Here is a 19,787-nt window from a genome sequence, read left to right as displayed (position 1 = left end):
TCTGGCAAGCTTTGGTGTGCCAACGCTCCTCCGATTCTTGAGTGAAAAAGCTGTCTCTGCTTTCAGCATGGGAGAGCACAGTTAAGACCAATGATACAGCAATACCATTGATCCAAACTGTCAATCATCAGAAGTGCACTGCCCCCTGGCAAGAGAGGCAGGGAAGCCATGTGCTCCTGAAGATAGACGATTAATAGCCCCTGTAGTTATTGTCTCCAATCAAAGATGAGGGTGACAAGGGATCAAGCAGCTACTAATGTCTCTTCAAATTGAAATCTTTATGGTGATTGGGTAAGTCTTCACCTACGAAGAGCCAGCTGATAAAATGGTGGCCTCTCATTGGGGTGATGTGTCCCTTTTAAAAAAACAACATCCCTCCCCCACTTATATAAAATAATAATACAAGGCGAATCTCCCATTTACATCGAGAAGCACATTAGCCACGTCTCAAGGGTTTGTAGCACAGCAATCAGTTAAGGAGATAAATAATCTGATTTGGCATGACACTCCTTCTCCTCTCTTTAATTTGTCTTACACAAGGAAAATTATAATTAAATCACTCAGAGTAAAACCCCTGAGTGCAGAGGAGGAGGAACAGAAATACACAGTTTGGAAGCGATTTCCAATAGAGAGCGAACTCACCCCCCCATCACCCCGTTGCGCGGCAAGTAGATATTTATCAATATTCAATGTGGTTAAGGGATGAGCATTACTGTGTGATTTGTGATGTGGCTGCATCCGCCACAATCAAGTCTTCATAGGATCTTTTCCTCTTCTCCGCACAAGCACTTGGCATCATTAAGATGCAGCACTCAACGTGTTTAACATGCTTTGAATTTTCTTTTCTCTCTCGTCCCCTCTCGGGCAATTTAATAATGTTTGTTGTGCTGATAGTACACACATCCACTCAAACTATTCTACATTCCACAATTGCCGGAATTACAGACTCGGATAATGCATGTGAAATAGTGTTTTCTGTGATCTCATGCGCAATTCTGACTCCAGGCAAAACATTTTTTCCCACTGTTTTACATTACAACCTAGTGTAAAACGGGGATGGTTTGTCAAATGCAACAAGTGGTGGGGCCATACAGGTTGTGAGCTCCATACTCTCTCCATGGCCACATTAGAAAGCTGGCCACCCACCGCATTAGACTAAAATAGTCTGGACCCACTGATATTGGCGGGGTCGTCAAGAGTAGAATTGATTCACATGACCCAGATTAATATTCCATGACTGCTGGATGGGAGCCTTGTGAATGGTCTCCTACTTACCTGTTCCTCTTTGATTAGCGTGATATTATTGTTGAGGAGTGATGCACACAGGACTGGGAACCGTGGATGCTGGCAGATGGGATATAGTTGACAAGTCTCTTTTCCAGCTGTCATGGAATATTAACCTAGCCACTGGATGTGGGTCCTGAGAATCAGTTGGTAGAACTGTAGTCAACGTTCTGAATCTGAATGGGTTCCTGTCGATTTTCAACTTATTGAATTTGGATCTAGCCATGGCTTTCTCATAGAGAACACTGGAGGCCTCGGCTTTGGGGGATTCGGAAGAGATGTTTGTCGGCTGAACAATCCTAATGTATAGGTGGGCCTTTAGATAACGATGCAATGACTTCTTCTGAATGGACCTTTAATCATCTGATCATGGTACTCTGAGGTATTTCATGGTACAAATGAACATATTTTGTGTTTCTAGGGAAGTCATCATTAGATATAGTGGCATTTTGGCCTTTGTTTACTGGGTGGGTGGCCCATTTATGACTTTTCCATCAGAACCTAGAACACGCAAGCTACACCACTGAATCACCACATGGACTATTGTTGTAATCTACATTAGAGGTCCTCAACCTTCAAAATTACACCTCCACGCATGCACCAACAGCCATTGGATGTTTGTGTGCAGACATATCAATGTCAAAGACATGTAGGGTCATGTTTATGAACGTGAAGAAACTGCCAAAAGCAGAATTACTGTAATAATCTTTCATCAAGGGGAAATCTAGGACCCCACGATACACATGATGGTTGGATGATGGTGTCAGTGTTGTATGTACTGACACCTAACACTTCCCTTATTATCTACACCAGTTGTTAGTGAGCTCCATAGTAGTGTCATACAGTAGTTTTCTACTCTTTGCTGACCTCTTGCCATTTTGGTGGTAGCTTTTTTGTAGACCAGAGTAACACTCTCTAAAGACTTTGGACTTTACAAAGACATGATGCCTGGACAGTTATTGAATTACATTTTTTTTTTTAGAAATTAATGGACATGTACAAGTGTTCCAGGCTTGTTCTTGCCCTCAAGGTACAGGATATTAGTTGGTCCCATGATGTCTACAGCGATATGCTGATGTTCCCAATGCTCCTGCTGAAGCGAGTGCACAATTTTATTTTAGTGCATTGGACAATGTTTGGTTTCCCCCCTGATGGTGTACATTACGTTTTTGGGGGGTGGTTGGGGGTTAATACCTGGATAGGCAGTAGTAATAAATATTAATGATGGGTTATTTTCTTTTTTTATTATTATTCCTTTAAGTATTTTTTTGGGAGGGACACATATGGCATTAGTCATTCCTTATGTTTCCAATTCATTTCACGGAATAACTGTTGCCTTTTTATATCAGTATGTGTTATTATATTCGTATGTGCTATGGGTTATGTTATTAGTATGACTTGTTTTTCCATTCAGAGTTTTCCCCAAGATGTAATAATAAAAATTGCACAGTTGTAGCTTTATAAATTACTGGTAAAGGGTCTTTCCAGCCATCTGTTTAGAATCCCCCCGTCTACTACTTGTCACAATATGTACACAGGAATTTGATGAATCTGTTGACCCACATTTCCATGCAGATCACCCGTTTCTCTAATTTACTGTATTAAGCTGTGTTTTGTAACAGAACCTAATATTGCGATGTGCTTTTAAATATGGTACCTTTAAAGGGAACCAAATTGTGGGCAGCATGAATCAAGCCAGGCTGCATGATTGCAACCAGGTATATTTGTCTCTGAATATCCCTGATGTTCAGAGAAAGGATAATTTAAAGATCTGCTGCAGGTGATTAACATGTCTTGTGCATAGGGAAAGACCTGTCAATCACCCCTAGCAGCGCTGGGAATAGCCGGCAGGAGGCGGCACCCGATTGATCTTATCTCATACTATAGTCCTTGGCCGGATCTTTAAAGTATGTTTTAAAAATATACCTGGCTGCAATTGTGCAGTCAAGCAAGCATCAATGCAGCCCACGGTTTGGGCTGTATGAATCAGGTGACAGGTTCCCTTTAAATGGAACTGTAATTTGTCATAAATATGTAATTTTTGTATCTGGTGTAAATACCACTGTTCTTCTGAATCCGGCGCCATCTTTCTTTGGCTCATTCGCCTCTCTGTTTCAGAGATACGGTTCACTCTTTCCTGGAAGTATTTCTAGTCTTGTTAACCAAGTGGGCATGACCTTCAACTCTTCTTTCTGGGCGTCTTCTTGAGGATAATGCCCCCTTGGCTAACAAGACTAGATTCAGCTATAGGGAAGAAGGAGCCATAGCTCAGCAATTGAGAGGCGCAGGAAGAAAAGAAAAATAACGCCGAGATCAGCAGCATTTTTACCAAATATATAAAAAAAATATTTATGGCAAGAGACAGGCCCTCTTTAACTTACATAAAGTTTATGATGATCCAGATAATCGAATACTAAGGTGTTACTTTAGTAATGTGAGTTTCTAGGTCATATTGCTATTATCATAGTATGTACTGACTATAAGCTGTGGTTGATTGCAGCATTTAGTTGCATCTAAGGGCAGATTTACATTGTATTTCAATTTATTTTTGTCTTGCCTCCTGTTTTTGGAGAAACTAAAATTGTTGTTTGAAGAGTCTTTTGAAACTAAGCTGATGCTACAGTGTCTCACTGCTAGAATCTGTGAGCTAATTTGTTAAAAAGTGCTTAATTTCCCAACAGCACTCCTAGAGAAGATAAAAGGTGTTACAAGGTGACCATTAAAAATGTGTTCTTATGTAATAAATATCCTAAACTCATTATTACACCAAACACCCGACCGGCTGCCTGTCACTGTCAGTAAACAGATTTTTAAAGGTATTGTCCTGTACTTAAATATTGATGACCCATCCTATCCCATGCATAGTCGGAAGAAGAACAGTCTGTTTGGACAGCCTCTTACATGGTAGAAACAAAAGTGAGGTTGCACCTTCCAGTTATGTTCGCACAGGGTGGTCCGTGTTGGGCAGTCTCTTCTTGTTAGAAGAGTCTAAGTTGTTCCTGTAGTGTCTCACTGCTGGAATCTATGTTCTAGCTTGGTAGTAAGTGTTCAATTTCCCAACAGCACTCCCAGTGGAGAAAAAAGGTGTTACATGGTGGCCATTAAAAATGTGTTCTTATGTAATGAATCTCGTAAATTCGTTAGACCAAACACTGGATTGGCTACCTCTTACCACTCAGTAAACAGAATTTAAAGATTATACACCTGGCTTCTTCTCTGTTCCAGCATTCATCATCATCATTGTCCATAATCGCACTACTTAAGCTAATACAGTCCTCCAGTCCCTCTCATCCTTGACATAGTTTACAATATCGATTGTCCAGAAGAGAAGGATCATCTGGTACCAGTTAACTGTTTGTTCTTGGTGTTTAATAAAATTGAGCGGGTGGCGTGACATCTGCTTTACAGCCGAGCAAATTAACTGGAGCCACACCTTATGAGCAGAAAATAAGCCGTATAACCTTTGCACTTCGCAGAACCTATAGAACATGCCAATAAAATCCAGGCTCTGCTTATCTTGCACTGTTTACATAAACATATGGATCATATTCGACGTCTACTGTCAGGAATGTAAAGGGATAATTGCCTTGGTAATTCCATTTCCCTGTAAGCCCTTTAAAATGTATATTGACAGGACTCGTGGGCTGGCGAGATGAAAATCAAAAAGGACATAAATGGCAAAAATGACTTTATTGCAAGATTTGTAAACAGGAAAGTGAGAAAGATGAGATAAGTAGCGAGTGGAAAACTGAAACTTGGAATTCGCTTTGGGAATGTAAGAAAGTAGAGAATATTCTTGTTGGACGTGATTTTTCTGTAATATTTGGAGGTGTAACTTGAAGGTTTTTGGGACATCATACAATTTCGCAGAGGGAGCCCCCAACAATCACACATCGTTTATAGTCCTGGTCTCCTGTTATTGGACAGAGGGGTCTCTTTGTACCTTCTGCAGCTGATATAAACTAACAGACGTAATGAGTTGGTCCTAAAACTCATTGATCGTAGAAAGTATTGAAAATGACTACACTCAGTGACACTGGGTAGATAACGCTTTTTGACCGTGTAAAAGGCTTGTCCAGGATTTTAATAAGGGTCTCTTTTTTTTTTTTCCAAGAAACCGTGCCACTATTGTTCATAGGATGTGTCTAGTAATATAGTTTACACTCCATGGTCATTTCATTACAGCCTTGATGAATGTTTGCCAAACCGGCAATCTCAACTGGGATGACCAACCATCAAATAAGTGTGGTGGTTTTCTAGGCTTTCCACAGGCTCCAAATGAAAAAAATGGTTGGGCATGTTAGACTTCATGTCCGACCCTTTGTTCTCAAGAGAGATAAGCCACCACCAGAGGTGTATACCAAAGGCTTATCCCCCTCTTGTCATTGAGTGTAGGTTAGACTTGGGGCACATTCAGACTCTCGTATAAATCGGGAGGAGATCGGAACCCAATGCTCGGACTGGCCAGCGGCTCTCCCGAGCGTGACAGCTGTGTAGAAATATATGAAGCACACACTGGGGTTGAGTGAACCGTCGGTCAGTCTATGCTTTGCATTCTGATTTCCATCTGATTTATGTGGCTGTCTGAATTCGCCCTTAAACAAGCTAAGCCCATCAGTATCTGAGGAATCGGTCGATCATCTAGTATATATCAAGGCCATTAGATGAAAGTTGCCAGAACCCAATGATTTTGGCAGGACCAGTTGGTCATCTGATATGTATGGGATCTCCTGATTCTCCCCTGACAGTTTGGCAAGAGAAGATTCAGGCAGCCGATCTTTTTGATTTAATGTGAGACCGACTGTTGAATCAGTTTTATTCTCCCTGCCCATTGAATTCTCAGCCGAACAGCTTGCTCATGTGTGTAGGGGAGTCAGGAGAGGGAAACATGGATTGGGCATGTTGAAATTGGACATTCCCAATCCTTTATTTTCACACGGAATAAGCACTGTGACTTGTCTAAATACGCCAATTTTGGCTGGACCATCTGATGTATGGGGGCTTCTGATTCTCTCCAACAGATCAGGGTACGGAAGATTTGGGGAGCCGATCCTTTTGTTTTCAGGGGAGATGGGCCGTTGAATTAGATTTGTCCTCCCTCCCTTTTGAATGCTCAGTCGAGCCGCTTGCTTATGTGTATAGGGGAGTCAGGAGACGGAAACAAGGGCTGGGCATGTTGAATTTGGACATACCCAATCCTTTGTTTTCACTGGAGGTGAGCGAATAGTGTTTTATTTTCTTCTACTTTGGTTATTTTTTTATAAGATTAATCGGTATAGCTACTGTATATTCTCCATGTACCCAATGATAGGAGCTCACGTCCACCCCTCGATGACTCTTCTTACTACTTGTAGTATTATTCTCTTTTCTTTCTAATGTGCTCACCAGAACGTGAATTCTCCTAAGTGTAATTTTCCTTTTGTGTGTCTACTCAAAACTAACGTTGTGATGGGTTCTTAAAATGTAATTCAGAGACGGAGCACAATTTCCACATCACAGGTGGCGTTAATATAGGCCAGTCCCCTAGGCTCTTGTCGCCACGAGTCGTGCAGCTTGTTTAGTGTCTGCATCCATATGGCAATCTGTCCCATTCATAGGAGAACTGCTGTAAATAGCTTTGCCTCTGGGTCCTGTGGTCACTGTAGTGAAAAAGATGTTAACTCTCAGTAGCCAACAATCCAGCAGTTTGCTCCATGTGAGTTCCCATGTTTAAATTACAGTGCGCTCAGAGGAAAATGACAAATACGTTCAGTTCTTTGTGGGGTTTTTTATATATTTATTTTTTTTTAAGCCTGGTAACAGTCGAGTAACCCAGCAGGTTCTTAGACATTCTGTTCTATGACATCTCTTTCAGGGCAAAACTCGCTGCGGCAGAGACTTATCTCTATGTTTACTCAATTAAAAAAATAAAGAATGTCGGAACAAACAGCTACTATATGTTTTTCTATAGGCGGGGTTAATCATTACCCAATGTAAAGAAACCAAGAAAAATCTGTTTACCAGTGTGCTGCGATAGCGCGCCGACCTTGAATCTGTTACATTAATGCACTGCATTCAAAGGTGATCCATCATTATAGGAGCATATTAGTTGTTGATCGCGCTGGGGAATGTTATTTATATTATGATATTTCTTTATACTTTACTTTAGTATTGAATAATTCTATGTTATTGTTATTTTTGTAAGATTCTACCGCCATTTTTGTTTACTTGTGGACAGCATTATCCTTAAAGTGGTAATATCGTGAAGGGTCAATCGGAAAGGTCTCCAGATTGCCTACGGTCCCGTTCCCTGCATCTTTAGTCATCCTCGTGATGCAAGAATGGCTTTTGTCTCCAAGATTGGGGGATTTTCGTATAGACTGACTCTCCATTTTGGCTCATAGAGTAGGGTCCTGCTAGATAAACCTGCTTTATGATGTCCATTTGAACTAATAAAGTATACGACAGGGATTCTTTTTTACGAGACCACCCTTTTTAAATTGTCCATACATAGACACATATTGGCCAAACTTGAATTAGTTGGGACTGGTCAACCATCTATTGAATATATAGGTATATTCTGGCTCTCCACCAATGGTCTATATCAGGGGAAAGAAAAGTTAGACTTGTTGAATTTCAACATGTCTGATCCTTTTGTTTTCAGAGAGAAACGGCCAACATAAGAGCATCACCGGCGTCCGCAAATACATGAGATGCTCGTATGGAGTGGCTCTACCTTCTGGCTCATAGAAGGGGTCCCAAGAGAGAAACCCCCTTTTATGATATCGACAAGGACTAATAGAGCATACGGACAGGTGTAGCCTTTATGAGACAACACTGTTAACGAATATTGGTCAAAACTGCTGATTTAGGTTGGATTAGACAACCATGTAATGCATGTAAGAGTGTCCTCAATTTTATTTTTTTTAAGACCCTGAGTACTGTGCTCTAAAGTCTAGTGTGGTAAAAAAAAAAAGTGACTAAAAGTGCCACAAAAATTGCACTTTTAGTACTCTCCAACAGAGAGCCCCCAATAAACATACCTTGCCCCTCTGAGCCAGAAGGCCACAGTGAGGGTCAGGGACTAGTAGCCTCGACTAGCCGAAGCCAAGGGAAACCCAGTTTTGCTCCCAGCATCTGCTTGGGTTCCCACTCCAACAAAACTAGGAGCTATCAATGGTTAGCTCCCCTCCCGAAAGAAGAGAGCTAGTGGTCAGGGGGAGCGACACCTGATGGCCACACATTTCTTCCCTCTAGACTGATCATAAGGGAACTGCACCCTGAAAATTTTTAGTGAGGCTTACATGTGCAAAGGGGAACACACAAGTGAAACAATAAGAAAAAAATAGTGAAGGTTTAATACTAGCCAGACATTCAACCGGGAATTAAAAAATTCCCCATCTTGGCCAAAAGGCCCGGAAAAGGGTGTGGACTCAAAAGGAATGAATGGGTGAAATGTAGTACAAATGTGCCAAAAATCAAGTGGGTTTCCTATGCGCACCTGGAACCTCAGGCTCTCAAATTTACCCAACCTTAGATCCTGGAGGGACTATATAAGCCACCCGGCGTACTTCCCAGTGTGCATGATGTATCGCTTTACTAGGACGGCCCAGGCCAAAGCTGCCTTTTCAAATTATACTACACTTGATCTTGGCTAAAATGCTGAGAAGCAATAGTGTCCTGATGTTCCACTAGGGCCGGCATCACACTTGCGAGTGCAATGCGAGAAACTTGCACGAGTCTTTCACATCAATACCAGGCACAGCCACCGGCACTCGGGACCGGAGCATTCAGCTGCATAGAAATACATGCAGCCGCACGCTCCGGTCCCGAGTGCTGGCGGCAGTGCCAGGTATTGATGCGAGAGATTCGTGCGAGTTTCTCGCATTGAACTCGCAAGTGTGACCACTGCCTTATGGTAAGAAGGGTATGCGCATATAAATAGTTCTATCTCAGATCTATGATGGCTTCTAAGAGGGTTCAACAGAGTTTCTGAAGGTTTGACAGCAAAACATACTCTTTTCTTGCCCTCAAAAGTACCAAAAGCTCTTACGAAAACCTAAAAAAAAAAAGTTATGTGAACTAGAGGATGACCTCCTTCTTATTGTCCCTATGACAAAAGGGCACTGACCAGAAGTAGACTTGTTGTAAAGAAGAGTTGAGCTTCAGAACTGCAATTTTTATTTTTTCGAAAGCCCAATTTACTTCCAAGTATTAGTCATAGTTTTACCGACTGTTAAAGGAACTCTTACATTTCCTAGATCCAGAAATAAAGGAAGTGTTGATTTTCCTTTAAACGCACACCAACACCCCGGTTTGGAGTAGTGAGGTTTCCTGAACCGTGAACGTCTGAACGATTTGACACATGTTAGATTTATCCTCAGATTTGTGAGTCAATGTCTGGCGGTGCACAGAATAGAAGTCAGCATGGTCCAGTAGGGAAATTCAATGCACAGAGGACTTATTAATACGTCATTAGATTATCATATTTGTGTTTTTCTTTTATCATTTTTTCCAAACTCTTTTCTTCTGGCATTTCAAGTCTCCTGCTATATTCGTATACGGCCTTAATAGAAGACTCTATTTAGTCGGTGGTTACTGAAATCTTTCCAGAAATAATTACTTTGTGCAACACCTAAAAGAGATTACACCCCTCCCGTCTAAATAGGGTTCATCAGTTGATGGAGAAGTTCTGTGTGTCTGAAAAGCACGTGTTTGGGATCAAAGTGTCCTATGACTTGGATCAGTGCAGCTAAATCACAACGTATTGATTGGAAGATTTCTGAAGGATTAACTCCTTACTGTAAGCTCTGTAGTGAACTTCTAAGAAGAGCATCCACGTTCCGTCATCCTGATTAGACTTGAGACCCTCCTTGAAATACAAGGACTCTAATAATAATAATAATAATAATAATAATAATAATAATCTTTATATAGCGCCAACATATTCCGCAGCGCTTTACAGTTTAACAGTTTCAAACACAACAGTCATAGGTAACAATGTTAACAATACAGTAATAAAGCAGAATAAAACAAAATACGACGACCCTGCTCGTGAGAGCTTACAATCTACAGTAAAGGTGGGGAGATACAAAGTACAGGTGTGTATTTACAATGATGTATTTACAGTGATGGTCCAGCCATCTTCAGGGAGTGGGGGGTAGATGGAGATAGCGAATGGGCTACACACACACAAACATAAAATGAGTTTGATTAGGGAACGTGATAGGCCGCTCTGAACAAATGTGTTTTGAGGGAGCGCCTAAAACTATGCAAATTGTGGATGGTTCTAATATCTTGGGGTAGAGCATTCCAGAGGATTGGTGCAGCACGGGAGAAGTCTTGGAGTCGGGAGTGGGAGGTGCGGATTAGTGCAGAGGTTAGTAGAAAGTCGTTTGCAGAGCGCAGCGGTCGGCTAGGCCGATAGAGAGAAATGAGGGAGGAGATGTAAGGCGGTGCCGCACTGTGGAGAGCTTTGTGGGTGAGAACAAGTGCTTTGAATTGTATCCTGTAATGAATGGGCAGCCAGTGTAATGACTGGCGAAGAGCTGACTCTAATCATCTACACTATTGTTCATTGATCCCATGAGACCCATTTTAAAATTGTTCTATCGGATCTTGAGGATATTCCAAGACCAGACACCCAACAGTTTGGTTGTACAATAAAATAATTGCCAGTAGTCTAGAAAATTGCGTGGAAAAAATGGCTCTTCATGGGTTAGATGACTGTAGGCTTTTGAGTTTTGATGACAATTTAAAGTCTTCTCCTCCCGTAATCTGCTGCCACGACAAGAGGCTTGTCATAGACTAGTGCTTTCAGATGTGTTCGGCTCCTCATTAGTGTCCTCCATTGTATGAAAAAGATCATATACTTCTGTGAAAGCTAAACATCCATGTTGGTTGTGGATTTAGGGGTTTAGCTTGTGGGTGAAAAAACTTTAAGAAAAAAAAAAAGTTTCCATCACAGTGAAGTGTCTTCTTGTAATGTTTTAGATTCTTTGGAAAATACTAGTCCCTCCATACACTTTAGGCCCCCCACCATACATCACAGATGACTGTTGACTGAACTATTGTTTGGGAGATTGTTCAGCCGTTAGTTATCTTGACGGTCTCTCCCATGCACATGAGCACTCGCTTGGCCGGGTGCTCCTGTGTTCTTTATAAGAGAGTGGCTGGAAGACATCGCTGGCGGCAGTTTATCTCTGGAGAACAAAAGGATGGGAAATCCAAAGTGCCATCAGTCACCTGTCCAGGGCACCCATACATATTAGACTCTCGATATTGGCTGGTTCAGCCGACATTCGTCTAGTGTGTATGGGGCCTTAAACTAATGTTACCTGAACCAGACGCTATCCACCGGTTCGGCAAACAGTAAAATCTGTATATGGGCCCCTGATAGATGTTTGTTAGAGAAGTTAAGCATCGGGCATGTCCGATTTCAGACTGATGATCTTTTTGTTCTCCACGACCTAAGCCACCACCAGAGGTGTCTGGCAGTGGCTCCCTAATACAGTACATAGGAGCGCTCATCAGAATGTGCACACCTGTATATGGGAGAGTTGTGTAAAATAGCTGCCGGTTGATCCATTGTTTGGCCATTGGTAATCTAAAGTGTGTGGGTGGTTTAAAGAGAGCCTTTCAGCACAATTTTGTAATCTAAAGTAAAGACTTGGCAGTAATAGTGCTGTGATGCAGATTGGATTGATACCTTTGGTGAAGAAATCCACCTTGATGTTCTTCATTAATCATCATTTGAAATTTCGGTGCAGGGGGGGGGGGCTGTGCACTGGATCTTCTCACTTTCTGTAATTTCCCAGCCCCCTCTGCCTGCCTTCAATTTTTGAATGACCTGCCCCCTCTGTTTTTAATCTCAGCAGTGACCTGTCATTCAAGGACTGGAGGCAGGTGGAGGGGCTGGTGAACCACAGACAGGGAGGAGAAGACCCAGTGCACTGTCCAGCCTCTGTGCACCGAAACCTAATTCGCAGAAAACTTCAAATGGTGATTAAAGAAGAACCTCAAAGCGGATATCTTCACCAAAGGTATAAATTTCATATGCATTACCTCACCTTTACAGCCATGATTTTACATTAGAAAATCATGCTGAAAGGTTCTCTTTAACCCTTGCAGTGACGGCATTGACACATAACTTCTCCAAGAGATGGTACATTATGTGGTTACCTAGTAGCCCGTCACTTTTGGCAGGTGCCACCAAATCTATAGATTAGGACATTATAGGATACTTTACAACTTTTAATTGCATTGTGGGTATATTTAACTGGCTATTGATCTAGAAACATTGGTCCTCTTCCACCATGAGATAATCCATTTCTTGGTGGTACCTAGAGCACTTCATACATAATTTTAGCAGGTCTTGGAAGGCACCAACTCTTCTTGCAAAGATCTAGTTGGTGTTGGGAGTCTTAAAGACTCCATTGCAAAAATGTGTGAAAATTAGCTCTACTCCAGAACGCAGAAAAGTGTCTATTTGGCGTCTCTAGGTAGCTACCAATAGTTGGTGCTAGATAGACTGTTTCCTACTCTTACGAGAGAGCTAATTTACAAAAATAATTTTAGCCAAATAAACATTCTAAATCTAAGGTGTCCTGAAGGACCAGACCAACCGTAAGAAAACTGGTCTTGTAGGGTTAATTCATAGGCCTATTACTCATGCCTTAAAATGTTGTTTTCCTGCAGCGTCTAATACACAAAAGAACAACAGGTCTCCACTTGTTTTTGCATGCAGGGCATTATTAGGAACAACACTTCATATGCATAAAGAGTTATTTTTAAAAGGCTTTGTTCCTTCTCCGTCTCGTAGGCCGTCTGGGGATTTCTATCTGTTTATTTGCTCAGAATTGAAATCAACTTGTTGATTATCCATCACTGATTTGGATGTGTCTTTCTTATTTTTTTAGTGCAGCTCATGATGATTACATGCAGAATCACCCCTTATATGGACACGGCGTCTGCAAGTGGCCGGGATGTGAAGCTGTTTGTGAAGATTTCCCATCGTTTTTAAAGTAAGTCTGTGTTCACATCCAAGGTCATCACTCAAAAACTTATTTATAAAATGCATTTATTTTTATTTACTTTTTTTTTTTGGCCTTGATTTTGTGTTTATTTTTGTATTAAGGTGAAAGGAGGTCTTGCATTTGTAAAAAAAAGTCGATGTGCTCATAATGATTGGCATAATATATGTCCAGAGGATGAACTGTAGGATGAATGCTCCTCCTAAGCCCCCTCAGCACTTGCTCGGCCAAGCGTTTGTTTCCAATGGCAAAAGAAGAAAAGCTTGAGGTCACACATCAGGCTTAGAAATACAACATGCCCAATCTTTCTGTCCCTGGATACCTCCATACATATATTTGGCCCCCAAAATTGGTACAGAACATGCCAATGTCTTTTGACCTTCTCTCTAGTGATGAGCAAGCGTGCTCTGAGAAGGAGTTATCTGAGTATGCTCGTGTGCTAATACAGTATCTTTGGCATGCTCGAATGCTATGTCTCGCGGCTATTGTTTGTTCGAACATAGTATTCGAGCACACGGAGGATACTTTATTAGCACACAAGCGTGCTCAGATAAGATCTTATCTGAGCACGCTTTCTCATCACTACGTCTTCAAAATGGGCATCAGGCTTTGAAATTCAACATGCCCCATCCTCCTTTACCTGAATGCCTCCATACATAGCCCCCAAAATTGGTACAGGACATGCCAATGTCTTTTTTGACCTTATCTCTCTTCATTGGTGACCCAAAGTGTAACGTAAAGGTCATGGGTTCCGATGCAAAATCTGTAAAAAGGCCCCCACATTCCATGGGCCATTTAAAACACTTGTACCATCTTGGGCAGCAAACGAGCCTTTGGCCCATTGGGCATCAGGACCTCAGTTTGACTGCTGCCCCTGCACCCTCTATAGCTTCTGGCTGACTGGGTCTGTTACCTTTACACCCTCCCATGCAGTGGCAGACACAGACAGAAGAGAGCCCCTATGCAAAAACAGTACATTTGGCTCTTTGCCATCCAAAATCTCATAATTATCAGTGGGCCCCGTTGCCTCTTGGGCTCCTGTGCGGCTGCACAGTTTGCACCAATGATATGTTTGCCCCTGCTCCTATGATACATTGTCATAGATCACATATCTCATATCCGTTTACCCTTGTTTCTTCTTACTTCATTTAATGTGTCCTACTTATTTAAAGGGAGTCTGGCAGCACAAACCAAGCACAGGCACTCGGTGCATTCTTGGAGTGGCCGAGCAGTTCTGTGCTCCAACCACTTGCTTCTTTTGCATTTATCTTGCCCTCCTCTTCCTTCATTGACAACTCTGACCTTACAGGAGCCAGACCAGGGGTGGAGATGGATGCAAAAGAAGTAAGTGGGGAGGTGCACTGATCTGTTTGACTACCAAGGGTGCACGGGGCACCCCATGCTGGGTTTGAGTAGTCATTTTGTGCTGACACTCTTTGACAGTGAAATTATTGACATGAGTGACATAAAGAGTGGACTAAAGGGTAATATCTCTCCTTGTGGTGAGTGACATTCCTGATAGGCCTATATGTCTCCTTACTCCAGCATGTCACTCTCCACAAGGAGAGACATTACCCTTTAGACCCATAGCAGAGTCCTCTCATGTATCAAAATCTGATCTCTTGCATAGCACTGATGAGTGGCAACACCCCTGAAACACTGTGTCTGCAAATATAGATTCTGGTTTGCCTTTTATCCTAAGTCATGTGGCAAGGCTCATTAATAGCTTTACATTGACTTTTAGAATTGCTACTTACAGTAGGTGATGCTAGAGATCAAGTCATCTTCCTCCCTGAAGAAGAAATTTGCATAGAGAGAGGACAACATTTTGGCGTTTTTGAGCAATTGTTAAATTTTAGCCCTTTTCTATAAGTTACTTATCCTCTCCCCAGCTGATTTTTTTTATTCTGCCCCTAATGGACAAGAATATGGATCGAAACCAGTCGTTAATTGTCCTTGTTTGTTTGCTGAGCTTTTCTCAATTTTTTTAATCATATTTTGATTATATTTTTGGATCAAGCTCTATACCGTTTCTAACCGGGGAACACTAGAGGGTTAACTGCAAAAGAAATTATGCTGTTTGATGTCAAATTCTTCAACTTGGAAATGTTTATTTTGTGGGTGTCGGCTTGTTTTCTAAAGAATGAGGAAGTGGTAATTACGAAGAACGTAAGTGTACAGATGGCTTTCACCTAGCCCGGGATTAACTGAACTTTTCCCCCATTGCATATTTTGTTTTGTTTTTGTTTTTTTGCTTCAAGACAAGATGCAAGTTGATCAATCTGTCCCCTAAAAAAAAAAAAAAAAAAAATAGCTTTAATAACTTTTCATATATTTTTTTCAAAGAAAGTGTAGCCCATGAGAAGGGTACTGGTAAGAGCTCTCTAATGTTTTCACAAGTGTTTTTATCGTGGTAACATCTTGCTTACTTTAGTTGCTTGCCTAAAACTACTTGGAACATGTTAAGAAAACATTTCAAAAAGGTTCCTACAAAGAGGCTTTTGTTTAGCACTAACTGTGAGGCTGTACAGCTCACAAAGGTGTTAACTTTCAGCCCCTTAAGCACTTCCACATGAAATTCCAAGATCGATGTTTGTGGTTTTGGAAAAACAAAGTGTATGTTAAAGGAACCAGGTATACGCTGGTACACGCTCAAGTGGCACAGAAATTGTATGTTGTTCCATACACATCAATTATGATCATTTGCATGTTAGTCATCTTTTTTTCTTTAAAATTACATATAAAAAAATTGAATTCAATAGATTTTGCTTTGTAATGCATTTACTATTAATTATTGAGCCTGTCAGCACAAAATGAGTGTGCAAACCAAACTCTGCACCCTTGGAACGGCACCATGGTTCATTTTACCTTCCCACCTACTGGTTTCGCAAACATTTCTATCCCCTTCTTTAAATGACAGGAGTTAGGAGAGGGCGAAGATCGATGGAAAAGAAGTACGGTAGGCAGGAAGGTGCACCGGAATGCTTGACCACACCAATGGTGCATCAAGTGCCTGAATAGGCATTGTGTGCTGAAAGACTCCCTTTAACAAAAGTACTGATTTTTTTGACCTGTTAATGTGGCGGGTCCACAATGTAGGAAACCAATTCGATTTTCATCTGTATTGATCACATCTCACAATGTTAATGACCCTTACTGATCGCGTCCTAGATCCTTATGATGTTGTCTGTTCTGATCATTAGACTTAAAGACCGGCTTCCCAAACTGGTATGAGACCACAAATACACCAGTATTTAGCTAGTGTCAAACTGGTTGAGGGCTGGATTCGCACGTGTAGGAAGGAAGGAGATGGGTATTGATTTCCATAGACAATGGATAAGTCACCTAAACCTGCCATTTTTACCTGAGTGTACCCTGCCTTTAAAAGATTGTTTCCCTTTTCTGTAAATTTTGGATCCCAGGATGTAGTTTATTAAAAAAATAAAAAAGTTATTCGTCGTACCTGGGTCCACCGCTGAGTCTCTGCCGCTCCTCTCCGTATCTGGTGTTGGCTGTGGCAAGGATGTCACGTTGATTGGCTGCTGTACTATTAATATGCTTAGAATGGGGTATTCCATCTACACAGGCAGAGCCGCTGAGCTGACTGGCTGCTGTGCTTCTCGACGTGACCTTGGCGCCACGGCTAATACCGGGAGCAGCGGAGGACCCATGGACAATTAGTGCCCAGGGACCAAGATTTTCCAAAAAGGAGCAGGTTCTTTTTGTTGTATCTCTGCTTGCTTTTGGATTCACTGGTGGCACTGGTTAAGTAAAAACCTCATCAAACATTGAAATGTGATGTCATAAATAGCTGCATTTCCCATGACGCGATTGGCCATTGTAATACCACCCATTATGGCTTTCTCCAATGGATGCCAGTAGACAGCCCACTTTCTTTCTCCTGAAGGAGAGCTAATTTGCATACTTTTTACCCAAGGAGCATTGTTTGTCTTATGAGGCTCAGTCAGCTGGAATATGTAGCCTCCTGACCCATTGAAAAGTGTATTGTTAATAAATCTTATCAAGGCTCCAGAAAAGTTGTACTTAATGTGGCTCCCTGAGACGTCTAAGGGCCCATAGGTTATCTTCAGATGAGGGTTTTTTTTCTCAATCAACCTGAAAAAAAATGAAATGTTATCCTGCCCCATAAAATGCCAAATTGTAGAGTAGAATGCTTCCATGGAAGCATAGAAACATTATGTAGTCCACCTTAGTAATTGTTCCTCTCACCCAACAACATACTTGACTATATCTAAAGTATCAACTTTGCAACTGTTTTTGTAATTTTTTTGGGGTGGCGTATGTATAGAATTACACTCAGAAAACTCATGACCTCATACAGACCTTTCCATCTCCAGATCTTGTGTTGGTGTGACCCATTCTGTTCGAGACCTTGTAGGACACGCAGGTCATTTTGGCCTAAATACGACACTGCCCTCTAGTGCTTCCTAGAACGGATCATTGTGCCAGATCATTGTGCCGCTCATGTCCAGCTCTGGGGATTAACCACTAAGAGTTCACAAGGCCAAGTCTGTAGTTTTGACATTCTGGGAGGGAAAAGCGCTTTATGCTCGGAGTCACGCATTGTTCTTCATTGCTCCACATACGTGTGCATTAAGAAAAAAAAATCACTCCAGCTACTGAGGTTACTGTGCACATTAATATTTCCGGAGCGTAATTGGAAAGTATTACTTGGAAGACAAGGATCATCTTCAATTCACACTTTTATTGACACTGGTGACCATATTACTGCTATGTCTAAATGCTGAAATTTATTGTTGGCTGTAGTGTCACAAAAGTCTGAGACAGCGATTTCTCTATTCAATAAAAGTAGTTAAAAACCTTTTAGAAAATCCATAATTTTGATTGCTGGTACTTCATAAATGTATAAATGATACTTTTTAGCTGTCTCTTTAGGGAAAAATGAGTTTTATCACCTGCAGTACCTGGGTTAATGAAATTGTGTGTTGGAGTTTAGCCAGAAGAAAGAGATGAGATCATTCAAATGCATTGATACTGGCAACAGGTCCAGGGTACGGCTCGGCTTTGGAATTGTTAAAAAATTTTTCTTTACAATACGTGTTGTCCTTTTTTTTTTAATTTTTAACAATATTTTATTTTTATGCTTAGTATTCGGCTTTTACTTCTCGCTTTAACTTTCTACCTTTTAGATTCTCGCTTTACCTTTCTACCTTTTACTATTCACTTTACCTTTCCACATTTTGCTTCTCAGTTTACCTTTCCACCTTTTGCTTCTTGCTTCTACTTCTCACTTTACTTTTCTTCCTTTTCCTATTCGCTTTACCTCTCTTCCTTTTGCTTCTCATTTTACCTTTCTTACTTTTGCTATTGGCTTCATCTCTCTTCCTCTTGCTTCTCGCTTTACCTTATACCACCTTTCGCATCACCTTTCTTCCTTTTTGCTTCTCGCTTTACCTTTCTTTCCCGCTTTATTTTTCTTCCTTTTGCTTCTCGCTTTACTTTTTTTCCTCTTGCTTCTCACTTTACCTTTCTTCCTTTTGCTTCTTACTTTATTTTTCATCCTTTCACTTCTCTTAACTCTTTTCTTTTCACTTTACCTCTTTTCGTTTTGCTATTCGCTTTACCTCTCTTCCTTTTGCTATTCGCTTTACCCTCTCTTCCTTTTGATTATCGCTTTACCTCTCTTTCTTTTGCTTCTCCTTTTAACTTTCTTCCATTTTTCTTTTTTTTTTCTGTTTCATTTACGCCCAACCCAATGACCTTCTAAAACAAAATTGTGCCAAAATAAACATTTACGATGTCCATCATTACCTAGTGATGGAATTTACTTGCATCGGATTTCAGTTGCAATTCCTGAGCAAAACTCTGAAAAATCACGACTCTCGACTCAGATGGAAAATAATGCACCCTCGACCCCCTCAACTTGTTCTTGATTGCTTGTGGGTTTTTCTTCTACCTGTTCAGGAAATCCTACATTTAGAATTGGAAATGCAAAATTTTCTTTTTTTTTTTCTTTCTCTTTTTCTTTTTTTTTCATTCCAGACGTTCATAAATATATATATATTTTTTTTTTTTAATTTTACGTTTCGTCTCTGTTTATTCTCCTTGTGCCATGTGTTGTACAAAGGTAGAAGAACGACTGTTTGGATGGGTGACATCTGTCAGAGAGGCTGCTTTCTTATTCTTTGCATTTGTATCAGCCTCGAGTTTTGAGAAAATTCTCTGTGTGCACCTCTATATACAGATAAACAAGGGCTGTATTGTACCCTGACATATAAGCCAGGATCTCTTCGCTGCTATTGAAGAATCTCTCTCAGATGTGTGTGAGCCCGTCTAGGACTTGAAAGGCTGTCAAGATAGCTTGTTGGTTAGATGTGTGTTGCCTATATATGTATCTCTATTATTGCAAAAGTGATATCATTACCTATTCTACTCTTCCAGATTTTTTTTGCAACCTGTCATGCTGTTTTAAGCGAACGGTTAGAAAAACTATAAAAAGGGGAATTTAGT

At 41.0% G+C, this 19,787-nt stretch overlaps 1 protein-coding gene across 19 annotated transcripts in view; it reads left to right on the top strand.

The window, feature by feature from the left end:
* Positions 1 to 19,787, top strand: part of FOXP1 (forkhead box P1) — a 734,927-nt gene that overhangs the window by 661,412 nt on the left and 53,728 nt on the right. For 12 of the 19 annotated variants that reach the window (XM_077276201.1, XM_077276197.1, XM_077276196.1 and 9 more), the window contains 2 exons: positions 12,138 to 12,305; positions 13,182 to 13,286. In XM_077276201.1, coding sequence (XP_077132316.1) covers positions 12,138 to 12,305; positions 13,182 to 13,286 — 273 coding nt within the window. The remainder of the gene's footprint in view (positions 1 to 12,137; positions 12,306 to 13,181; positions 13,287 to 19,787) is intronic. The other 7 variants (XM_077276206.1, XM_077276209.1, XM_077276211.1 and 4 more) reach the window with 1 other exon arrangement.

The sequence above is a fragment of the Ranitomeya variabilis genome, chromosome 8 (genome assembly GCF_051348905.1).
Source record: "Ranitomeya variabilis isolate aRanVar5 chromosome 8, aRanVar5.hap1, whole genome shotgun sequence".
Classification (NCBI taxonomy): domain Eukaryota; kingdom Metazoa; phylum Chordata; class Amphibia; order Anura; family Dendrobatidae; genus Ranitomeya; species Ranitomeya variabilis.
This window is presented reverse-complemented; position numbering and strand designations above follow the sequence as displayed.